Here is a 23475-nt window from a genome sequence, read left to right on the forward strand (position 1 = left end):
GAGATTTGGTTCCAAGTGCAGGCTAAGGATGGGAGTTTACTGCCTCTCCTCAGTAATGTCTCCATCACTCTCTTTATATTGGATCAGAATGACAACACCCCACACATCTTACACCCCTCCTTTCCCATCGATGGCTCCAGGGGAATGGAGTTGGCCCCTCACTCCTCCGAGCCAGGTTACCTGACCACTAAGGTGGTGGTGGTGGATGCAGACTCCAGGCAGAATTCCTGGCTCTCCTACCAGCTGCTAAAGGCTACAGAGCCAGGACTCTTCACTGCAGGCAGGGCTGGCCTTACCATGAGGTGAACTGAGGCTGCTGCTTCAGGTGCCAGACTGTGGGGGGGAGGGACGCCACTAGGACCCAGATGTAGAAAATTGTGTCTGCCACTGGTGCAGATGTATTCTCTCTGCTCTAGATGCAGAGAAGGTGGAGTTCTGTGGTGGAGGAAGAAGGGCACAAGAGACATAACAGGTGTGCAGGAGAAAAGGTGAGAGGGAATAACGGAAAGCAGCATGAGCTGCAGGGAGAGAGAGGAGGAGGAGCCTCTTATGTACCTCTCTAGCACCCCCTGGAACCTGGACTGATTAACACCAGCTTCTCAGGGAGCTTCCTGTTTCCTGCTGCTTCCCTGAACTCACTTGAGGAGAACAGGCAGTCAACTGAAGTAGTAGGAGCCAGTTAGGCCCTTAAGACACTGATATCTTCCCTCACTCAGGCCCTGCTACCAGCCTGCTTATTTGTCCCCTTCAAGTGAGAGTTAAGAGCCACGATAGCTGGCACAGAACAGCAGTCATGAGTGAAAGAAAACACCCCGCAGGAGCAGCATTCAGAAAAAGCAAGAAAGCAAAGGAATCTTTTCTATCTAAGCAGGAAGGAGCTCTCTTGAGATACATAGACACAAATGTTCATGGTTAGCCGTCCAGCCCCAGTGAGGATGTGAGTGGTGAGGTGATGCCTGATCTTCCATTTAGTCAGAGTGCAGGTGACCTGGCAGCTACTGCAGCATCCATATCTCCATCTCAAATGGATGTAACCATGCACATTCCTGAAGAAAAGTGTAGATCAGAGAAGAGTGTGGTGGAGGTGCAAGAAACAGCTGCTACTGAGTTTAGTTCTTTAAGTCTAGATGATCCAGGACTGTGGACCCACTTGAGCAGTAGCCTGAGGGACTTCCTTGTACTGCATGGGCCACAGCAAGTGAAAAACTTCATGTTCCCCAAAGACAATGAAAATAGAAGGTTCCATCCAACACATTACTGATGTGATATCCCCAATGGTGACAAAGTGGAGAGGCCATGGCTTATGTACTCAAAAACCCAGAATGCTGCATACTGTTTTGTTGGAAACTCCTCCAGTCTAATGTTCCAGCCACATTGGGTTCTCCAGGAACAAAGGGCTGGAAAAATCTGGCTAGAAATCTGGCATGCCATGAGAAGACAGCAAATCACCAGAGAGCATTCCATAGGTGGAAAGAGCTTGAGATGAGACTAAGGTTAAAGGCCACTATAGATGATCAGCATCAAGAGAAGATTGCGTCAGAGTTGCTTTACTGGCAAAATGTTCTGAAAAGATTCATTGCCACTGTGAGAATGCTTGCTACCCAAAACCTAGCACTGCATGGCACTTCAGGTCAGCTGTATGTGCCAAACAATGGAAATTTCCTTAAAATTGTGGAGCTGATGGCTGAGTTTGATGCTGTATTCCAGGAGCATCTAAGAAGAGTCACCACCCAAGAAATGTACACACACCACTACCTTGGAAAAACAATTCAAATGAGATCATACAGTTACTGGCAACAATAGTCAAATAGAAGATTGCGGCAGATCTGAAGTCAGCAAGATATCACTCTGTTATTCTGGACTGCACACCTGACATCAGCCATATGGAACAAATGACTTTAATGGTGCATTTTGTAACAAGAATAGAACCTAGTGAAAATGTCCCTGCAATGGTGACTGTCAGAGAGCATTTTCTAGAATTTATTGACATTGATGATACTACAGGAGTTGGTATGAGAAATGTGCTTCTTAAAAAGCTGGGAGATACGGGAATTGTGATAGCTGACATGAGAGCTCAGGGCTACGATAATGGTGCCAACATGAGAGGAAAGAACAGAGGAGTGCAGACACAGATCCGAGAGTTAAACCCTCTAGCTTTTTTTTTCCCATGCAGTTCCCATTCATTGAACTTGATGGTCAGTGATGCAGCATCAGGTTCTAGTGAGACTGCTGAATTTTTTAATGTAATTCAAAGCATCTATGTATTTTTCTCTGCATCAACTCATAGATGGAAAATTTTGAAGCAACATCTGGAAACATCCTCTCTGACACTGAAACCACTGAGTGCCACACTATGGGAAAGTCAAGTGGAGGCAATAAAGCCGATCAAACATCAAATTGGGAAGATAGATGATTCCATAGTTGCGATTATGGAGGATAATGCTATGACAGGAACTGTTCATGGGAGAAGAGTGGCAGGGGGAAATGGAATCACCAGAAACATACATAACTTCAAATTTCTGTGTGGCTTAGTGCTGTGGCATGACATACTGTTTGAGATAAATGTTGTAAGCAAAAGACTCCAAGGTGTTGACCTTGATATATCTGGAGCAATGGAACCACTGGACAAAGCAAAGTCATACCTACAGTCTTACCGGTCAGATGAGGTATTTCAAAATGTTCTGAAGAATGCACAGAAGTTGGCAGAGGAACTTCACCCTGAAGCTATTTTCCCACCCATTCAAGAATACAAGAGTCACCAAAGAAGAAGACATTTTGATTACGAGGCACGGGATAATCCCATAAGAGACCCCAAACAACAGTTCAAACTTGATTTCTTTAACCAGGTACTAGATTGTGCAATACAGTCAATTGAAGAATGTTTCAGCTCAAAGAACACAGCAGTATATTTGGGATGTTGTATGATATTCCAAAACTCTTCACTGTACCTCAAGAAGACCTACACCAGCAATGCAGGGCACTAGAGACAGTACTGACACCTGATGACATGCGTGATATTGATGCGAGTGATTTAGGGGATGAACTGAAAGCCCTTTCAAGATACATTTCAGCAGGACCAACTCCAAAGGTTGTTCTGGAATATATGTGCATAAATAAGATGACCACCCTCTTTCCAAATGCTTTTGTTGCTCTGCGCATACTTCTAACACTTCCTGTAACAGTTGCCAGTGGAGAACACAGCTTCTCCAAGCTGAAGTTAATAAAAACACATCTATGCTCCACAATGACACAGGAGAGCTGATCAGCCTTGTAGCCATCTCAACAGAGCATGAGCTGGCCCAGACCGTGGACCTTCAGGAAGCAGTTCAAATCTTTGCAACCAAGAAGGCACGGAAAGCACCACTTTGATTATTCAAACAGCTAATAATCCCAGCAAAAAGAAAAGGAGTACTTGTGGCACCTTAGAGACTAACCAATTTATTTGAGCATGAGCTTTCGTGAGCTACAGCTCACTTCATCGGATGCATGCCGTGGAAACTGCAGCAGACTTTATTTATACACAGAGAATATGAAAAAATACCTCCTCCCACCCCACTGTCCTGCTGGTAATAGTTTATCTAAAGTGATCATCAGGTGGGCCATTTCCAGCACAAATCCAGGTTTTCTCACCCTCCACCCCCCCACACAAATTCACTCTCCTGCTGGTGATAGCCCATCCAAAGTGACAACTCTTTACACAATGTGCATGATTATAAAGTTGGGCCATTTCCTGCACAAATCCAGGTTCTCTCACCCCCTCACCCCCCTCCCAAAAACCACACACACAAACTCACTCTCCTGCTGGTAATAGCTCATCCAAAGTGACCATTCTCCCTACAATGTGCATAATTAAGGTGGGCCATTTCCAGCACAAATCCAGGTTTTCTCACATCCCCCCCACCCCCATACACACACAAACTCACTCTTCTGCTGGTAATAGCTCATCCAAACTGACCACTCTCCAAGTTTAAATCCAAGTTAAACCAGAACATCTGGGGGGGGGGTAGGAAAAAACAAGAGGAAATAGGCTACCTTGCATAATGACTTAGCCACTCCCAGTCTCTATTTAAGCCTAAATTAATAGTATCCAATTTGCAAATGAATTCCAATTCAGCAGTATCTCGCTGGAGTCTGGATTTGAAGTTTTTTTGTTTTAAGATAGCGACCTTCATGTCTGTGATTGCGTGACCAGAGAGATTGAAGTGTTCTCCGACTGGTTTATGAATGTTATAATTCTTGACATCTGATTTGTGTCCATTTATTCTTTTACGTAGAGACTGTCCAGTTTGACCAATGTACATGGCAGAGGGGCATTGCTGGCACATGATGGCATATATCACATTGGTGGATGTGCAGGTATACGAGCCTCTGATAGTGTGGCTGATGTTATTAGGCCCTGTGATGGTGTCCCCTGAATAGATATGTGGGCACAATTGGCAACGGGCTTTGTTGCAAGGATAAGTTCCTGGGTTAGTGGTTCTGTTGTGTGGTATGTGGTTGTTGGTGAGTATTTGCTTCAGGTTGCGGGGCTGTCTGTAGGCAAGGACTGGCCTGTCTCCCAAGATTTGTGAGAGTGTTGGGTCATCCTTTAGGATAGGTTGTAGATCCTTAATAATGCGTTGGAGGGGTTTTAGTTGGGGGCTGAAGGTGACGGCTAGTGGTGTTCTGTTATTTTCTTTGTTAGGCCTGTCCTGTAGTAGGTAACTTCTGGGAACTCTTCTCGCTCTATCAATCTGTTTCTTTACTTCCGCAGGTGGGTATTGTAGTTGTAAGAAAGCTTGACAGAGATCTTGTAGGTGTTTGTCTCTGTCTGAGGGGTTGGAGCAAATGCGGTTGTATCGCAGAGCTTGGCTGTAGACGATGGATCGTGTGGTGTGGTCAGGGTGAAAGCTGGAGGCATGCAGGTAGGAATAGCGGTCAGTAGGTTTCCGGTATAGGGTGGTGTCTATGTGACCATTGTTTATTAGCACTGTAGTGTCCAGGAAGTGGATCTCTTGTGTGGACTGGACCAGGCTGAGGTTGGTGGTGGGATGGAAATTGTTGAAATCATGGTGGAATTCCTCAAGGGCTTCTTTTCCATGGGTCCAGATGATGAAGATGTCATCAATATAGCGCAAGTAGAGTAGGGGCTTTAGGGGACGAGAGCTGAGGAAGCGTTGTTCTAAATCAGCCATAAAAATGTTGGCATACTGTGGGGCCATGCGGGTACCCATAGCAGTGCCGCTGATCTGAAGGTATACATTGTCCCCAAATGTGAAATAGTTATGGGTAAGCACAAAGTCACAAAGTTCAGCCACCAGGTTAGCCATGACATTATCGGGGATAGTGTTCCTGACGGCTTGTAGTCCATCTTTGTGTGGAATGTTGGTGTAGAGGGCTTCTACATCCATAGTGGCCAGGATGGTGCACATTGTAGGGAGAATGGTCACTTTGGATGAGCTATTACCAGCAGGAGAGTGAGTTTGTGTGTGTGGTTTTTGGGAGGGGGGTGAGAGAACCTGGATTTGTGCAGGAAATGGCCCAACTTTATTATCATGCACATTGTGTAAAGAGTTGTCACTTTGGATGGGCTATCACCAGCAGGAGAGTGAATTTGTGTGGGGGGGTGGAGGGTGAGAAAACCTGGATTTGTGCTGGAAATGGCCCACCTGATGATCACTTTAGATAAGCTATTACCAGCAGGACAGTGGGGTGGGAGGAGGTATTTTTTCATATTCTCTGTGTATAAATAAAGTCTGCTGCAGTTTCCACGGCATGCGTCCGATGAAGTGAGCTGTAGCTCACGAAAGCTCATGCTCAAATAAATTGGTTAGTCTCTAAGGTGCCACAAGTACTCCTTTTCTTTTTGTGAATACAGACTAACACGGCTGTTACTCTGAAACCTGTCATTAATAATCCCAGTGTTTACTATGCAGACAGGAAAAGTTGCATTTGCTGGTCAGGCATTTGAAAGTTAAGTGTTACTTAAAATTTTTGAACAAGGTATTTTAAGTTGTTAGTTCTCCTTTATTGGGGTAGATAGCAGAGCAGTACCATGAGAGGAGTAGAACAGGAAGAAGGCAGAACTGAGACCTTTCAAAGTTTTGGCCCAAGTGTGGGGACATGGAGGCGACATTTGAGCTTCTTGCCTCAGATCCCAAAATATTGTGGGCTGGCCCCCTCTGTAGAACTCCACAGCGGTGAGATCAGGACAGCACGCTACTTTGTAGACAAAGATGTGCTCAAGCAAAGTCTGGTGGTTTTGGTGAAGGACAATGGGCAGCCACCTCTCTCTGCCATGGCCACTGTCACGCTGGTGGTGGCTGACAGTACCCCCGAAATCCTCTCCGATTTAAGCAGCCTCTCAGCTCCTGCAGACCTTCAGTCCAGCCTCTCCTTGTATTTGGTGATCACTGGGGCTTCCGTTTCTTGCTTGTTCTTTACCTTTATCATAGTATTACTGGCCCTGAGGCTCCGCAAGTGGAGAAACTCGCAGCTGTTTAACTCCTCAGGTGTGACTTTCAGTGGAGTTCCCCTCTCGAAGTTTGTGGGGATCGATGGAGTTAGAGCTTTTCTTCACTCCTACTCACATGTGGGTTCTCTAACCAGGGACTCCAGAAAGAGCCAGTTAAACTTTCCCAAATCAAACTATGCAAATACTCTGACCAGTCAGCACGCTTGTGAGATAAAGGATCCTATTCTAATTACTGAAGTGTTAGACAATAACAGGGATCAGACGTCCATTCAGGTCAGCTAATATTTGTTTAATCTTGTGATTTATATTTGTAAATGTAGCTAGCTGCTGATCGCTAGAGAATCACAGAATGCATCAAGTGTTTTAGAGAGAATGTTGGAGAGAGCGAGAGCGAGAGAGGTTATCGGTGATACTGGATGTTTTCCTTTCAAAGCTTTGATCATCCGAACCAGACTTTAGCATGCTATTCTGAATTGAGTTTGTAGTCAATGTTGTCCTCAGAGTACTGGACGGATATGTATATGTAAATATATTTTATGTAATAATATTTACATTGTGAACCCATTTAGAAAAGGGATTTCATAGTTTCCTGTTGCAGTTCTCATGTAACGGTGATTTGTTCAAAACTTGAGTCTGTCTTTAATCTGTGATACTATATAAATTACCTTACTTGAGATATTACGAAGTAAGGACATTTTCCTATATTTTTAGAAACATAGATTTTCAGAGAGAATAAGAATGTTACTGAAGGGCAAAATGTTTCAGTGACAGCACAGTTCTCAATATTAACTTATTTTTATAATATTTATAATATTAATATAAATATTGGATATTTAACTCCAAATATGATTTCATCTGACTTTCCGTATTGCAAATAATACAGGGTAGAAACGCATAATAATGAAACTAAAGTTATGTAAATATTTGGTTAAGAAGAAGAGACTATTTCGACATTCTTTTAAATTTCCTGCAATAATAATGTTCTTTTGTCATTTCACTTTTCCATTCCTGTTTAGTTTTTGGAATGTGTGGAAAACTATCAAATTCTTCTTTAGCGCAGTTCTATGAGAGAAAAGGACCTGGTTGCTCATTATAGTTCAACTCAAGAGAAATTTTCTTTGTACTTTTTAGAAACTACCTATGTATTCTGAGTGGGCAGATTACTTTCGAATGAAAGATCACCTAAAAGGGACAATAAGGGCTAAGCACGAACATAGTTTTGCTCGGGAGTTTAGATGTATATTTGAACGCGCAATCACTCTATTCGGTTGCTATTCACTCTATTCGGTGCTATTTGGTTTAAAAACTATTTAAATCGCTTTAGAACTGCGCTTAGCTGAATCTCACCCATAGGAGTGTTTGCGGAGGATGTGGTTATTACATGGAAATTGTTGTTCTTGTACATAGTCATTACACAGACACACACCAAGACCTACACGCACACATACACGCATATATATGCAAACAACGACAAAGAAATCTCAATGATTTTAAGTTTTACACTGTCAGAAGATAGACACAAACACACACATATATTCAAAAAGCATTTAGATTTTAAATTTATACTTATGTTAAGAAACACAGCTGTTTATACTTCAAGGCAATGCTTTTACTATACTACATGTTTTGCATTTCCATACAAATAAGAAGAGAAAGCACAAAACAAAACAAGCAAATCTACGTGATTGTGAGTAGTACTGTACCGGCGCCTTGATAAGATCGCTGCTGTTGCAGTTTTCCCGTTGAGACTCAGAGTGCCGCTGTTGGCCAATGCGGAGTCAGGGCTGGAGCTGGAGATCCACCGGAGCCTCCTGCAGTGCGATTGCTCCGTCACACAGCGCAGATCGCAGAGGAAACAGCAGAGAGACCTTCCCAGCCCGGCTGAGAAAAGGGAACTGCCGTTAGAACACACAATACCGGAATGTTTATCCTTCTGCCTGGATGGGATTTGTAAACACCAGATGTAACCAAAACAGGGAAAGGAGAGAGCAAATCTGGCACAGACCGGGATGGAAATCAGGCTCCGAGAATCGAGCTGGGCAGTCACACGGCAAGTACTGTTGTTTCCCTTCTTATTGTCTTTGTTCTGCCGGGCGGTCTCGGAGCACTTTCGTTATTCCATACCTGAGGAAATGGCTAAAGGTTCCCTTGTGGGGAATCTCGCCAAGGATTTGGGATTAAATATCAGAGAATTGCAGCAGCGAAAGCTCCGTGTCAATTCGGAAAAGAAATACTTCAGTGTGAATGGGGGAAATGGCAACCTGTATGTGAATGGCAGGATAGACCGGGAGGAGATATGCCGGGAGACACCCGTTTGTGTCCTGACACTCGAAACTGTGGTGGAAAATCCTTTGAATGTGTTCCATGTGAATGTAGCGATCCAGGATATTAATGATAACGCGCCGCGGTTCAAGGCAAACCATATTGATTTAGAAGTTATTGAATCAGCACTGCCTGGTGCGCGGTTTCCACTAGAATCTGCGCAAGATCCAGACGTTGTGGTCAACTCAGTGCAGAGTTACCAACTCAGCAAGAACCCGCATTTTACCCTGGCTGTAAAGGAGAGCCCGGATGGAAATAAATACCCAGAATTAATGCTGGAAAAATCTTTGGATCGCGAAAAGCAAAACTCTCAACACTTGATCCTGACGGCCGTGGATGGGGGAGATCCAGTCAGATCCGGGACGGCTTATATTAGGATTAATGTCACTGACGCTAATGACAATCCCCCCGTATTTAGTGAGGAGATCTACAAAGTCAGTCTGAGGGAAAACCTACCACGGGGCTCCTTAGTGCTTCAGGTGAAAGCCGCGGATCAGGATGAAGGGTTATATGCCCAAATCACATACTCATTCAGCAACATACCAGATAATGCACGTACATTATTTTTTTTAGATCCTGAGAAAGGAAAAATTACAAATACACGGATTCTAGACTTTGAAGACACACATAAATACATGTTGGGCGTAGAAGCCAGGGACGGGGGTGGCCAATCCGCTCACTCGAAAGTTCAAATAGAAATTCTTGACGAAAACGACAATGCCCCGGAATTGACGTTTACATCCGTGTCCAGCCCGGTAGCTGAAGACTCAGTACCCGGGACAGTGATAGCTCTGATCAAAGTTCGTGACCAAGACACGGGAGAAAACGGAGAAGTCAGCTGTCACATCCAACACAATTTGCCTTTTAAAGTAGTGTTTTCGTCTAACAGTTACTACAAGCTCCTCACAGACAGCACCCTGGACAGGGAAAGGACCCCGGAGTACAATATCACAATCACAGCCACAGATAAAGGCTCTCCCCCACTCTCCACCCAGAAAGCCATCCTGTTGCAGATCTCGGATATCAATGACAACGCCCCTGTCTTTGAGAAACCTTCCTACACCGCCTATGTGCCAGAGAACAATCCCTCGGGGGCCTCTATTTTCGGTGTAAAAGCCTCAGACCGGGATCTGGACCGGAACGCTCGAGTCACTTACTCGATCCTGAGCAGCAACCTGGAGAAGCTGCCTCTCTCCTCCTACATCTCCATTAACTCCCAGACCGGAGCGATCTATGCGCAGCGCTCCTTCGACTACGAGCAATTCCGGGAGTTTGAGCTGCAAGTGAAGGCCCAAGACGGCGGGTCCCCACCTCTCAGCAGCAATGTCACCGTCAGGGTGTTTATTGTGGATCAGAATGATAACGCCCCTCGCATCCTGTACCCTTCGCTCGGAGCCCATGGCTCCGCCTTGTTCGAGATGGTGCCTCGCTCGGCCGAGGCAGGTTATCTGGTGACTAAGGTGGTGGCGGTGGATGCTGACTCAGGACACAATGCCTGGCTCTCCTACCACCTGCTCCAGGCCACGGACCCGTCGCTCTTCAGCATGGGGCTGCAGAGCGGGGAGATCCGGACAGCCCGCGCCTTTGCGGACAGAGATGCTGTGAAGCACAGGCTGGTCACCCTGGTGAAGGACAACGGGCAGCCGCCTCTGTCCGCCACAGTGACTCTCAACCTGGTGTTTGCCGAGAACTTCCAAGAGGCTCTTCCGGAAATGAGCGACCAATCGGGTGACTCCGCATCTCAGTCTGATTTACAGTTCTACTTGGTGCTGGCTTTAGCCCTGATCTCATTTTTGTTCCTCCTGGCAGTGACACTGGCCATTGTGATGAAATTGCGAAGGTCAGGAAATCCCAAATTGCTTCAGTGTTTTGATCCTAACCCTTATCCAAAGACCGGCTCTGTGTTCCCACCAAGCTATGAAGATGGGTCTTTGCCTTACACCTACCAGCTGTGTTTGTCCTCAGATTTAAGGAGGAATAAATGTACCTTCCTGAAACCCAGTGCCCAGACGGCAGAGAATATTCTGTTCAGCGACAGCTCTGGGATGTCATTTCTGGGCAATGGATGTTTACAGGCTGAGTCGGAGACTACTGGGGAGGTGAGCTTCTTTTTTCACGCGTAATCTGATATTTTTACGTTTTAGGCAGTCATTTTGAAATACTGCCTTAATGTTTTTAGGTGTATCTCTTGCTTTTATCTCCATAGTGGTTGAGGTATCACATATATAAATGAATTTGTTTTCAGAACAAAAATCCCTGCATGACAGAGAAAGATTATCTCCGTTTATAGATGACGAAATGAGAGGCAAAGGATATAAGTGATTTGGGTATGTCACAGAGGAATTCTGCATTTGAATCTAAGATAAAACTCAATCTTCCCAATTCCCTATCCACTTCCTTAATTGCACATCCATTCTTACTTTCCAAATCAGAGCCTCTTTCGTCTCATTACAAAAGGTTTAACTGAAATAAGTACATTATGTGGAAATATTTATGCAACTTAGGTAAGATGTCTTCTTTGGAAGAAGCACAAAACTATTAAAGTCATCTAATTGTTTAAGCAAATTTTCTTTAATACTCTTCTGTATGCTTTTCTGAGCACCTCTTCTTTAAGATTTTAGGTGGTTGTTGTAATCATAAATAATGAAATATTTGACCGACTTCTCATCTTTTTCTTGAGACTTTTATAGGATGATATTGGGGTATGGTGTCATATAAAGATGTTATTGGCATATTTTTTGATTATTTTATTTCCTAGTGGTAGAGTCATGACATAATTATGCAGGTCAACTAAAACAAGTGATAAAAAAACCCCTCACAAAATGTCATAATGTATTCTGCATATGCCACACAATTTACATGGTGGAAATATTTTACAAATAGTTGGGAGATTTAAAAATGTTGTAGAGTATTTTTCTGTCTTTATCTGCTCTTGTCAAGCCAGGTTTTCTTGGGTACCGTGAATCCAAATATTCATAGATCATAGGGGCCATAACAATCCTTAAAATGCATTTCTGTACGTACACATGATATGTTCTGGAGGTGGCCCTCTTTGCACTTTCCAGAGCTAGGAGCAAGTGCTGAATTCAATGGACATGTTAAACACTTACTTTTCAATAGCGTAGATCTACTAATAGCCCTCCAGAATCTCGAGATATCGATCCTTAGAATTGTCCCTGGAGCATGACTAAATATTGACTATAATGGCTCTGGGGTTAATTTAAATATTTTAACGGGGGAGGAGCATATTCCACAACTGAGGGGAAGTAGGAAACATTTCCCTCTAATGCTTATATTTCAGAATACCTCATTTTTGAAGGACTCAGCAGTCTGGAAATCTTAGAAGTTAGAACATAAGAACATAGGTTGTCCTCAAAGGCACACAGTAGTGGTCAAAGTGCAATTGAAGTGTTCAAAGATGCATGCCAAATTGAAGAAACATGTGATCTTATTTATCTCATGGCTCTGTAATTTATCAAATGGATATTACTACTACATATGTGGTATCTACCTATGTATATGTGTATGTTGTGTGTATATATATACACACACGTGTTCCTTTCATATTTTGACTTCATGCATTATCGGCATATATATTCCTCTTGTGGTAGCATTAGCAAGGAAAATTAGACTAGATATTACAAAACTGAACTTGAAAGCTATCAGACTGGGAAATACACAGACTACAAATTGTTTTATAGTACCCATTTGACAAAGCCCACCCATAGATAACACTTGCAAATTTCATTTCATCTACTGATTTGGTAATGAATGTTATGAATTAAATGACGAATCTGGCCAAGTCAAAATATCTGAAATGTGAACAAAAGATTACATAATGCTGCAGATGTATATATCAAATATAAGGTTACTAAACGAGGATATTGATATATAACATAGTAAGTGAGTGAAATTCTAAAAAAGTCACTTATATTTAAAAGCTACATATATACATTATAACTCCAGGGGAAATGGGAGTTATGTTTAATTCATATGCAGCAAGATTAAAATTACAAAAATATTATCAGTAAGTCTTTATAAGGAAAAAAAGTTTAGTCACTGACAACAATTTTGTGGATTTCCTGTGCATATATCACACTCATATTTACCTAATAAAAAGAACGCCGATTATTTTAAAAATTTAAGTGTCAAATAAAAATACAAATCTACAAACTCCAGCACAGAGCTTCTGCAGTAATTGGTTGAGACTCTGAGCGCCGCTGTTCACCAATCAGGGAGAAGAAATGCGATGAGAGATCCAGCCAGCCCAGCACCGCTGTGAGATAGCACAGAACACAGAGATCAGACTCTCACTCAGCGGGTCTCTCCGGACCAAGCATTAATGGACGATACTGGCTGAAATAGGCTTATGATTTAACACCCGATATTTTCTGAAACATTTGGCAGACATTCCCTGGCGGAGAATCTGCGGCGTTTCCACATTACCATGGGAACTGCAGATGCACAAAGGCTCCGGGATTGCAAAGGGCGAGCCCTGTTCTGCATGATACTGGTTACCGTTTGGGAGGCAGTTTCTGGGCAGATTCGCTATTTTATTCCGGAGGAAATGAAGAAAGGGTCTTTTGTTGCGAACATCGCAAAGGATCTGGAGCTGGATGTAGAGCAGCTCTCAGACAGCGGAGTCCATATTGTTTCCGGAGGTAAGACTCAGTACTTTGCTTTAGATTTCAAGAGCGGCCATTTATACATCACGGAGAGAATAGACAGAGAGCAGATCTGTGGCCGGGTGGAGAAGTGTGTGTTAAACTGTGAGGTTATAGTGGAGGATAAAATGAAACTTTTTCCGGTCGAAGTAGAAATCACAGATATTAATGATAATCCTCCCAGCTTCCTGTCAGAAGAATTCGATTTAAAAATCAGTGAAACAGCAGCCCCAGGATCACGGTTTTCTGTGCGTCAGGCAGAGGACCCAGATATGGGACTAAATTCCATCCAGAGCTACCAACTCAGCAGTAACAGGCATTTCTTACTGGATGTAGAAACGCGATCTGATGGAATAAAATACGCTGAACTGGTGCTGGAAAAGTCTCTAGACCGGGAAGAACAAGCAGTTCACAAGCTAATCCTCACAGCCACTGACGGGGGAGATCCAGTCAGATCTGGCACTGCGCAAATCCGCGTAATTGTTCTCGATTCTAATGACAATGCCCCAGTTTTTAGCCAGCCTGTCTACAGAGTGAGCATTTGGGAAAACGTGCCTGAAGGTTCCCCGGTTGTCACAGTAAAAGCCACTGATCCGGATGAAGGAGTCAACAAAGAGGTGAAATACTCTTTCCAAAAAATCACAGACAAAGCTTCCCAAATGTTCCACTTGGACCCTAAAACTGGTGAAATAACAGTCGTGGGCAAACTGGACTTTGAGGAAGCTGCATTATATGAAATTGAGGTGCAAGCGCATGACGTGGGAGGTCTTTTCGACAAATCGAAAATTATAATCGTTGTTATCGATGTGAATGATAACGCTCCGAAAATCGCTCTCAGGTCTCTCATCAGCTCGATTCCCGAGGACTCTCCCACCGGGACTGTCATCGCCCTTTTAAATGTGCAAGATCCAGACTCAGGAGAGAACGGGGTGGTCACGTGCTCCACACTCGGCAACCTCCCCTTCCAGCTGAAGAAACCCTTCGAGAATTACTACAGTCTGGTGACAGACCGAGCCCTGGACAGGGAGCAGGAGGCAGCATACAACATCACGGTGACCGCCACGGACAATGGGACTCCTCCTCTTTCTACAGCCACCATGATCCAACTCCGGATTTTAGACAGGAACGACAACTGTCCTGTTTTCGATAAAACGTCCTACACCGGCTACGTCACGGAGAATAACCCGATAGGAGTCTCCGTTTTCTCCCTGAGGGCAAGTGACCCCGACTGGGGGGAGAACGCCAGAGTCACTTACTCCATTATTGAAGGAGACAGAAGCGAAGTGCCTTTGTCCTCTTCCATCTCCATTAACTCCGAGACTGGGGCTCTCTACGCTCTGCGCTCCTTCGATTACGAACAGTTCCGGGAGATTCGGTTCCAAGTGCAGGCTCAGGATGGGGGTTCCCCACCTCTCAGCAGTAATGTCTCCGTCACTCTCTTTATACTGGATCAGAATGACAACAGCCCGCACATCTTACACCCCTCCTTTCCCACCGATGGCTCCACGGGAATGGAGTTGGCCCCTCGCTCCTCCGAGCCGGGTTACCTGGTCACTAAGGTGGTGGCGGTGGATGCAGACTCCGGGCAGAACGCCTGGCTCTCCTACCAGCTGCTGAAGGCTACAGAGCCGGGGCTCTTCTCTGTGGGACTCCACAGCGGCGAGATCAGGACAGCGCGCTCCTTTGTAGACAAAGATGCGCTCAAGCAAAGTCTGGTGGTTTTGGTGAAGGACAACGGGCAGCCCCCTCTCTCTGCCACGGCCACTGTCACGGTGGTGGTGGCTGACAGCATCCCCGAAATCCTCTCCGATTTAAGCAGCCTCTCAGCTCCTGCAGACCCCCAGTCCAGCCTCACCTTGTATTTGGTGATCGCTGTGGCTTCCGTTTCTTGCTTGTTCTTTACCTTTATCCTAGTGTTCCTGGCCCTGAGGCTCCGCAGGTGGCGAAACTCGCAGCTGTTTGACTCCTCGAGTGTGACTTTCAGTGGAGTTCCCGTCTCGCAGTTTGTGGGGATCGATGGAGTCAGAGCTTTTCTTCACTCCTACTCACATGAGGGTTCTCTAACCACGGACTGCGGAAAGAGCCAATTCAACTTTCCCAAATCAAACTATTCAAATACTCTGACCAGTCAGCAGACTTACGAGATAAAGAATCCTATTCTAATGACTGAAGAGTTATACATTAATAAAGGGGATCGGACCTGCGTTCAGGTGAGCTGATATTTTGGCGCTTTCTTATTTGTGTTTAGATATAAGGACTTTTGAATATATAGCAGTATTCTAAATATATAGGCGAGTGAATGTTATATTCAGCATAATGCTCTTGGAATTAATTTGGAAGTGTTTTGGAAGCCATTGTAGTCTTTGGAGCATTTGGTCAGAACTTATAAGTTTTGTTTTGTGTCACTTTACGAGTTCTGATGAATAACGGATAACGGATTCTGTGATAACGGATGCTTTTCATTGCCTGAAATAATATAAAAGTGTTCGGGCATAATTTAAAAAAAAAAAGATTGGCAGAGAATATGAACGGTGTTGTAAAGCAGGGTGAATAGGTATCGACTTGGCTGTCAATATTATTTTAATTTGCAAACCAGCTTGCTTGAATTCCAACTTGATGTAATTGCAAACTATATGCATTCAAAATCCATAAAGAGGAAATTAACGTTATGTTATTCTGAGAGGTATTGGTGACTGCATCAATCATAATCCTCTTTGAGACTGGGTGTGAATACACCTTTCAAGTAACGTAGCTGTCAGGATGAGTTAATGGGAAGCCCCTCCCCTAAGACAAAAGGGGGTTGTGAACCCACCCGGGAATTTGGAGTGAGCGGGCGGAGGGCTGTTGCTGAGTAATGTTTGTGTGGGGGGTGCAGGAGAGGCATAACGCATAGGCACAAAACTGAGAGAGTGTTGGATCTGGTGTTGGCTATGAGTCTTGGGTCTGTACGCTGAGAAACTACTCCTTTTTGGGGGGGGGGGTTCTCCTGTCTTTGGGGAAGAAGGTCTTTGTACATTCACTGTACATAAACAAGACTGCATCAAAGAAAATACCAGACTCCATCAACTTCTGCTTCCAGCTGGAATCTCCCCAGGGCCCAGAAATTTGACCAGCAGTTTGAGTGAAAAGCGGGCAACCGTTATATAGTATTTATTTAGGATGAAGATACTATTTGAACATTTTTTTCATTTATTGTAAAAATAGTAGTCTTGTGTCCTAGTTTGGCGCCCTGAGAAGTTGCCATATATGTGTGGCAGATTATACTAATGCTTTTAAAAACAGCTAGTATAAGAAATAATATTCTAACATTTCTTAGTCATGTTTATCGAGGAAGCGAGATGTTTTTCAACAGCACATGGATTAAAAATAATTTAAAAATGGCTAACTGGAATTTCCTTGGTGAGTGGACCTATAATTATAGATAACTTATCTGTCAGTGGTGTAGGGATATTTGACAGTATTATTTTATCTTTGCATCGTAGGGCAATTTTTAATATACGGATTTACTAGGACTGATTTTACCTTTCCAGAGATGCTTCCATTTTGGAACATTTCAGGGTATGTTTGGGAACCTTTTACTGTGCTTTTTAGGGCAGTTCTGTCGGAGAACTCTGCCTAGTATGTACTTATAGTACAATTTGAGAATGGAAACTTTCCTTTGTTGCTTTAGAAACACTCTGTGTATTGTGAGTGGACCGAATAGTTTGAAGGAAAAAGAGAAGCTAAAACGGACAATAAGACTCTAAAGCTAACTCAAAAAATGGCTCAGTTCAGAAGTTTACTTTGAGGGTTAGAACCCGCGGCTACTCAAATGCGCTCATGTCACTCACGTGTTAAAAATGCTACACTCTGTCAAACACTAGTGGCTGTGTCTCGGGGGTATTAGTGACTGTGGTAGATGTGATTCTTTGAATAGAACTTGTGAATATTGGAAAGTTTTCCTGCCTATTCATATTCATATATACAGATATAAATACACTGAAAGAATCATTGTCACCACATACACACAAACGATACAGAAAACTCAGGAATGTCTGAGGTTTGCACGATTCATGGATGGCTACACACAAACATACGTACACACTATTTACAGTCGAGATTTTTACATCTCATCTGTGATTCACTTGTTTACCATTAAGAGAAATCATTTTACAACACTGTACACTTACAATACATTTTGAATAGAAAAAATATCTCCCACGAGAGTCCTAGAGCTGCGTCGTCGCCCATAATAAAATCGTTGCTCTTGCAGTTCTCCCGTGGAGACTCAGAGTGCCGCTGTTGGCCAATACGGAGCCAGGGCTGGAGCTGGAGATCCATCCGAGCCTCCTGCAGTGCGCTTGCTCCGTCACACAGCGCAGATGGGAGAGGAAACGGCAGAGAGACCTTCCCAGTCCGGCAGGTGAAAGGGAACCGTCACAGGGCGCTCTGTACAGCGAAGAAGACAATCCGGACTCTATTTGCACTACGTGATCGCACATGTCTTCAACCTGAAGTGATTAATGAAAACAAAGAAGACAGCAAGAATAGAGCAAATCTGACAGGGACCGGGATGGAAATCAGGCGCCGAGAGCCGATCCGGGCAGTCACACGGCAAGTACTGTTGTTTCCTTTCTTACTGTCTTTGTTCTGCCGGTCGGTCTCAGAGCAGATCCGTTATTTGATTCCCGAGGAAATGGCGAAAGGTTCCCTTGTGGGTAATCTCGCCAAGGATTTGGGGCTGAGTGTGAGAGAACTGCCCAACCGGAAGCTCCGTGTTGTCTCTGTAGATAAAAAGCAACACTTCAGCGTGAATGAGGAAAGTGGCAAAGTCTATGTGAATGACAGGATAGACCGGGAGGAGATTTGCGGGACATCTCAACTCTGCATCATAAATTTCGAAACTGTGCTGGAAAATCCCTTGAACATTTTCCACATAAATGTCGCGATCCAGGACATTAACGATAACGCCCCGCGTTTCTTAAAAGATAATATCAAACTAGAGATGAGTGAATCTACTTTACCAGGTTCCCGCTTCCTCCTGGGAAATGCTGAAGACCCTGACGTTGGGGTGAATTCTCTGCAGAGTTATCAGCTGAGCCCCAATCAGGATTTCATCCTGGAAGTCAAAGAGAGCCGGGATGGCAATAAATATGCAGATTTAGTGCTGCAGAAACCCCTGGACCGGGAAAGCCAGCGCAGCCTTCACTTGATCCTCACGGCTGTGGATGGGGGAGAGCCGCGGAGAACTGGGACCGCCCAGATATGGATTAATGTCGCCGACGCTAATGACAACCCCCCCATCTTCACTCAGGAGCTCTACAAAGTCAGCCTGAGGGAAAATGCACCGACGGGCTCCTTAGTGCTTCAGGTTAAAGCCACCGACAATGATGAAGGTTCCTATGCTCAGATCAGCTACGTCTTCAGCCACATTCCAGAAAAGGCCCGTCCGAAATTCAGTCTGGACCCAGAAACCGGGAGAATCACCGTAAAGGAGCCCTTGGACTTTGAGGAGACACGTGACTACACCCTGGTGGTAAAAGCAAAGGATGGAGGCGGACTAGTGACACACTGCGAAGTGAAGATCGAGGTTCTTGATGAGAACGACAATGCCCCCGAAATGACACTCACATCCATGTCCAATCCAATCCCAGAAGACTCACTTGCTGGGACGGTGATAGCTCTGATCAATGTTAAGGATGAAGATTCTGAAGATAATGGAAAGGCCTCCTGCCATTTGCAGGATGATTCGCCTTTTAAGATAATATCGTCTGCCAATAATTATTACAAAATTGTCACAGACAGCACCCTGGACAGGGAAAGGACCCCCGAGTACAATATCACAATCACAGCTGTAGACAAAGGCTCTCCCCCACTCTCCACCCAGAAAATCATCCTGTTGCAGATCTCGGATATCAATGACAACGCCCCTGTCTTTGAGAAAGCTTCTTACACCGCCTATGTGCCAGAGAACAGTCCCTCAGGGGCCTCTATTTTCAGTGTAAAAGCCTCAGACCGGGATCTGGACCGGAACGCCGGAGTCACTTACTCCATCCTGAGCAGCAACCTCGAAGAGGTGCCTCTCTCCTCCTACATCTCCATTAACTCCCAGACCGGAGCGATCTATGCGCAGCGCTCCTTCGACTACGAGCAATTCCGGGAGTTTGAGCTGCAAGTGAAGGCCCAAGACGGCGGGTCCCCGCCTCTCAGCAGCAATGTCACCGTCAGGGTGTTTATTGTGGATCAGAATGATAATGCCCCTCGCATCCTGTACCCTTCGCTCGGAGCCGATGGCTCCGCCTTGTTCGAGATGGTGCCTCGCTCGGCCGAGGCAGGTTATCTGGTGACTAAGGTGGTGGCGGTGGATGCTGACTCAGGACACAATGCCTGGCTCTCCTACCATCTGCTCCAGGCCACGGACCAGTCGCTCTTCAGCATGGGGCTGCAGAGCGGGGAAATCCGGACAGCCCGCGCCTTTGCGGACAGAGATGCTGTGAAGCACAGGCTGGTCACCCTGGTGAAGGACAACGGGCAGCCGCCTCTGTCCGCCACAGTGACTCTCAGCCTGGTGTTTGCCGAGAACTTCCAAGAGGCTCTTCCGGAAATGAGCGACCAATCGAGTGACTCGGCCTCTCAGTCTGATTTACAGTTCTACTTGGTGCTGGCTTTAGCCCTGATCTCATTTTTCTTCCTCCTGACCGTTACACTCGTTATTGTGATGAAATTGCGAAGTTCAAGGAAACCTAAATTACTTCAATGTTTTGGTCCTGACTCTTATTCAGCGGCTAGCCATAGGTTCCCACTGAACTATGATGATGGAACTTTGCCTTATTCATATCAGCTGTGTTTATCCTCGGATTGCAAGAAGAATCCTAATGTCCAGATAGCAGAGAATATTCTGTGTAGTGACAGCTCAGGGATGCTATTTCTGGGCAATGGAAGTAGCATCTTACATACTCAGAAGGAGACTGCTGGGGAGGTAAGTTTCCAATTTCATACTCATCTTTGTTTGCAGATTTTTAAAGTATATGTTTACCTCTTTAAGGAGTGTAGGAGGTCATTGTGAAATTGAACGTGAGTAATTTTTCGGCTATTATGTTGTACACATCACTGGAGTCTCTGAAACAGGAATTAATCATAGAACAATAAAAATATAAAAATGTAAGACTGGCAGGGACCTCCCAGCCCTCTCTACCGAGTCAGGACCAAGAAAACCTATACCATCCATAACAGGTGTCAAGCTGTCCTGCAATGAATCAAGAGCCTGGACAGACTGTTAGGAAACAGGGCACAACTCCCCGCTCCTACCCATTGGCTGTGAATTCTATATATAGTTTTCACCAACCAATTATCCAATTAACCAAGTGTAAACTCCTTAAGTACTTTAACAGCATTAACATGTAGTCACAGATAGTCCCCTTGGATACTCCAGTCGGTCTCACCACCAAGGTAAGCTTGCCCTTGTGATAAATGGTCCCTTCCACCAAAGATCAGAGCAATAGTCAGGTTACTCCCAGTCCCAAAGGATTAGTCACTTACCCCAGGTCCATTGCACTAGAGGTCTCACATCAAAGACAAGGCTAGTAGCCAAATCTATAATAAAGTATCTAAGCATTTATTAACTAGGAAATGATTAAAACAGCTAAACATACACACTTAAATGAGTTATAGTCTTAAATTTCAAAAGGTAGTAGATTAGAAGCTTCTCTAATAAGCAAGTTCTATGTGTTCCTTGGGTCTAACACTGGCTAAGCACTTGGGATCTTTTGCTTATGTTTCTTAATCCTGGCCCCTTAGAGTTTAATTAGCATAAATACACAGTTCCTCCTTGCTAGGGCTTCTGATTCCTTCCTCTCTTCTGCTTCAGCTTGCAAACTTAACTGTTGGGAGGAATTCATGTGCAGGTTTCCTACTCATGGGGTACGGGGGAAGAGTAATAAACAGAGTCTTTTGTCTTCTGATGTTCCACAATAGTTGTTCTGGTGTTGATGGGCCTTCTTTGCCAGGCAGGACATAACATCTTTTGTTGGAGGCTAGTATTTAACACGAGTTAATGTTTCTGTCCTGTCTGGTGATTTACAGAGGCTTATAATACAAATGCTTAAATATTACCTTACAATGTTGGATACAGATTTTATAAGTGAGATTAATGCACGCAGAAACTTACAAGCATTCAATAAATTCTAAACACTAAGCACATTTTTATAATTCTGATACCTGTTTTAATAATACTAACACTCAGGTGAACTATACTGATTCCAGCTACCTGTTTGTCAATATTCAAATGAGGCATGGGGACCTTGGCAGAAGTTGGCACCTAGTTTGCCAGCATCACAACAGGTGTTTGTCCAACCCCTTTCTTTAAAACCTCCAATGATGGGGATTCCACAACCTCCCTTGGAAGCCTAGTCAAGTGTTTTGCTGCCCTTATAGTTAGAAAGGTTTTCCTAGTCTAACCTAAATCTCCCTTACTGCAGATTAAGCCAATTACTTCTTGTCCTTCAGTGGACATAGAGAACTACTGATCACCATCCTCTTTACAACACCCTTAACATATCTGAAAACTGTTATCAGGTCCCCTTTCAGTCTTCTTTTCACAAGACTAAATATGCCCAGTTTGTTTAACCTTTCTGCATAGGTCAGGTTTTCTAAACATTTGATCATTTTTGTTGCTCTCCTCTGGACTCTCTGCAGTTTGTCCACATCTTTCCCAAAGTGTGGTGTCCAGAATTGGACACAGCACCGCAGCTGAAACCTCAACAGTGCTGAATACAGGGGGACAATTATCTCCTATGTCTTACATATCACACTCCTCTTAATACACCCCAGAATGTTATTAGCCTTTTTCACAACTGCATCACACTGTTAATTCATATTCAATTTGCAATCTGCTATAATCCCATGATCCTTTTCAGCAGTACTACTATCTAGCCAGTTATTCCCCATTTTGTAGCTGTGCATTTGATTTTTTCCCTCCTAAGTACTTTGCACTTGTCTTTATTGAATTTCATTTTGTTGAATTCAGACCAATTCTCCAGTTTGTAGAGGTCATTTTGAATTATAATCCGGTATTCCAAAGTGCTTGCAAGCCCTCCCATCTTGGTGTCATCAACAAATTTTATAAGCATACTCTCCACTCCATTATGAAAGTCATAAATGAAAATATTGAATAATATTGGACCCAGGACTGACCACTGCAGAACCTCATTAAATACATCCTCCCAGTTTGTGAATTAACCATTGATAACTACTCTTTGAATAAGGTCTTTCAACCAGTTGTGAACTCATCTTATACAAATTTCATCTAGACTGCATTTCCCCAGTATGCTTATGAGAATGTCATGTGGGACTGTGTCAGAAACCTTACTAAAATCAATATATATTATATCTACTGCTTCCGTCCAATCCCCAACGCCAGTAACCCTGTCAAAGAAGGCAAATAGTTTGGTTAGCATGTTTTGTTCTTGACAAATCCATGCTGGCTATTCTTTATAATTCTGTTGTCCTCTAGAACCTTAGAAAATGATTGTTTAATAATTAGTTTCAGTATCTTATAATTCAGTATCACTAATTAGTTTCAGTATTGTTTAGTAATTAGTTTTAGTATCTATCTTAGTATTGAAATTAGGCTGACAGGTCTATAATTCCTCAGGTTCATCTTTTTCCTCTTTTAAAAGACAGATACTATGTTTGCCCTTTTCCAGTCCTCTGGGACCTCATCTGTCCCCTAGGAGTTCGCAAAGAAAATGGCTAACAGTTCTGAGATTGCTTCGCCTAGTTTCTTAAGTACTGTAAGATGAATTTTGTCAGGCCCTACCAACTTATTTAAACATTATTTAACCTGCTCTTTCCCTATTGTGGCTTGTGTTCCTTCTGTATCGCTGCCTGCAGTGACTCAAGAGAGTAAGTACCAAAGTCAGGCCAGACTGTTAGGAACCATGGAACAAACCCCAAATTGGTTGTGAGTTCTATACTTAGATTTTGCTAAACAAATATCAAGTGTAAACGCCTTAGGCACTATGACAGCCTTAACATGGAGTCACAGATAGTCCCCTT

General features: G+C 44.0%; 1 protein-coding gene across 1 annotated transcript in view; it reads left to right on the forward strand.

Annotated features, from left to right (window-relative positions):
* The window catches only part of LOC311525674 (uncharacterized protein), a gene marked incomplete at its 3' end in the record, with an annotated part of 44263 nt that extends 37527 nt beyond the window's left edge, over window positions 1-6736 (forward strand). The window contains 2 exon segments of the mRNA XM_084637981.1: window positions 1-280; window positions 6168-6736. Coding sequence (XP_084494107.1) covers window positions 1-280; window positions 6168-6736 — 849 coding nt within the window.
* Window positions 6737-23475: the final 16739 nt, after the last annotated feature.

The sequence above is a fragment of the Lepidochelys olivacea genome (assembly GCF_965140295.1).
Source record: "Lepidochelys olivacea isolate rLepOli2 genome assembly, chromosome: 8".
Lineage (NCBI taxonomy): Eukaryota > Metazoa > Chordata > Testudines > Cheloniidae > Lepidochelys > Lepidochelys olivacea.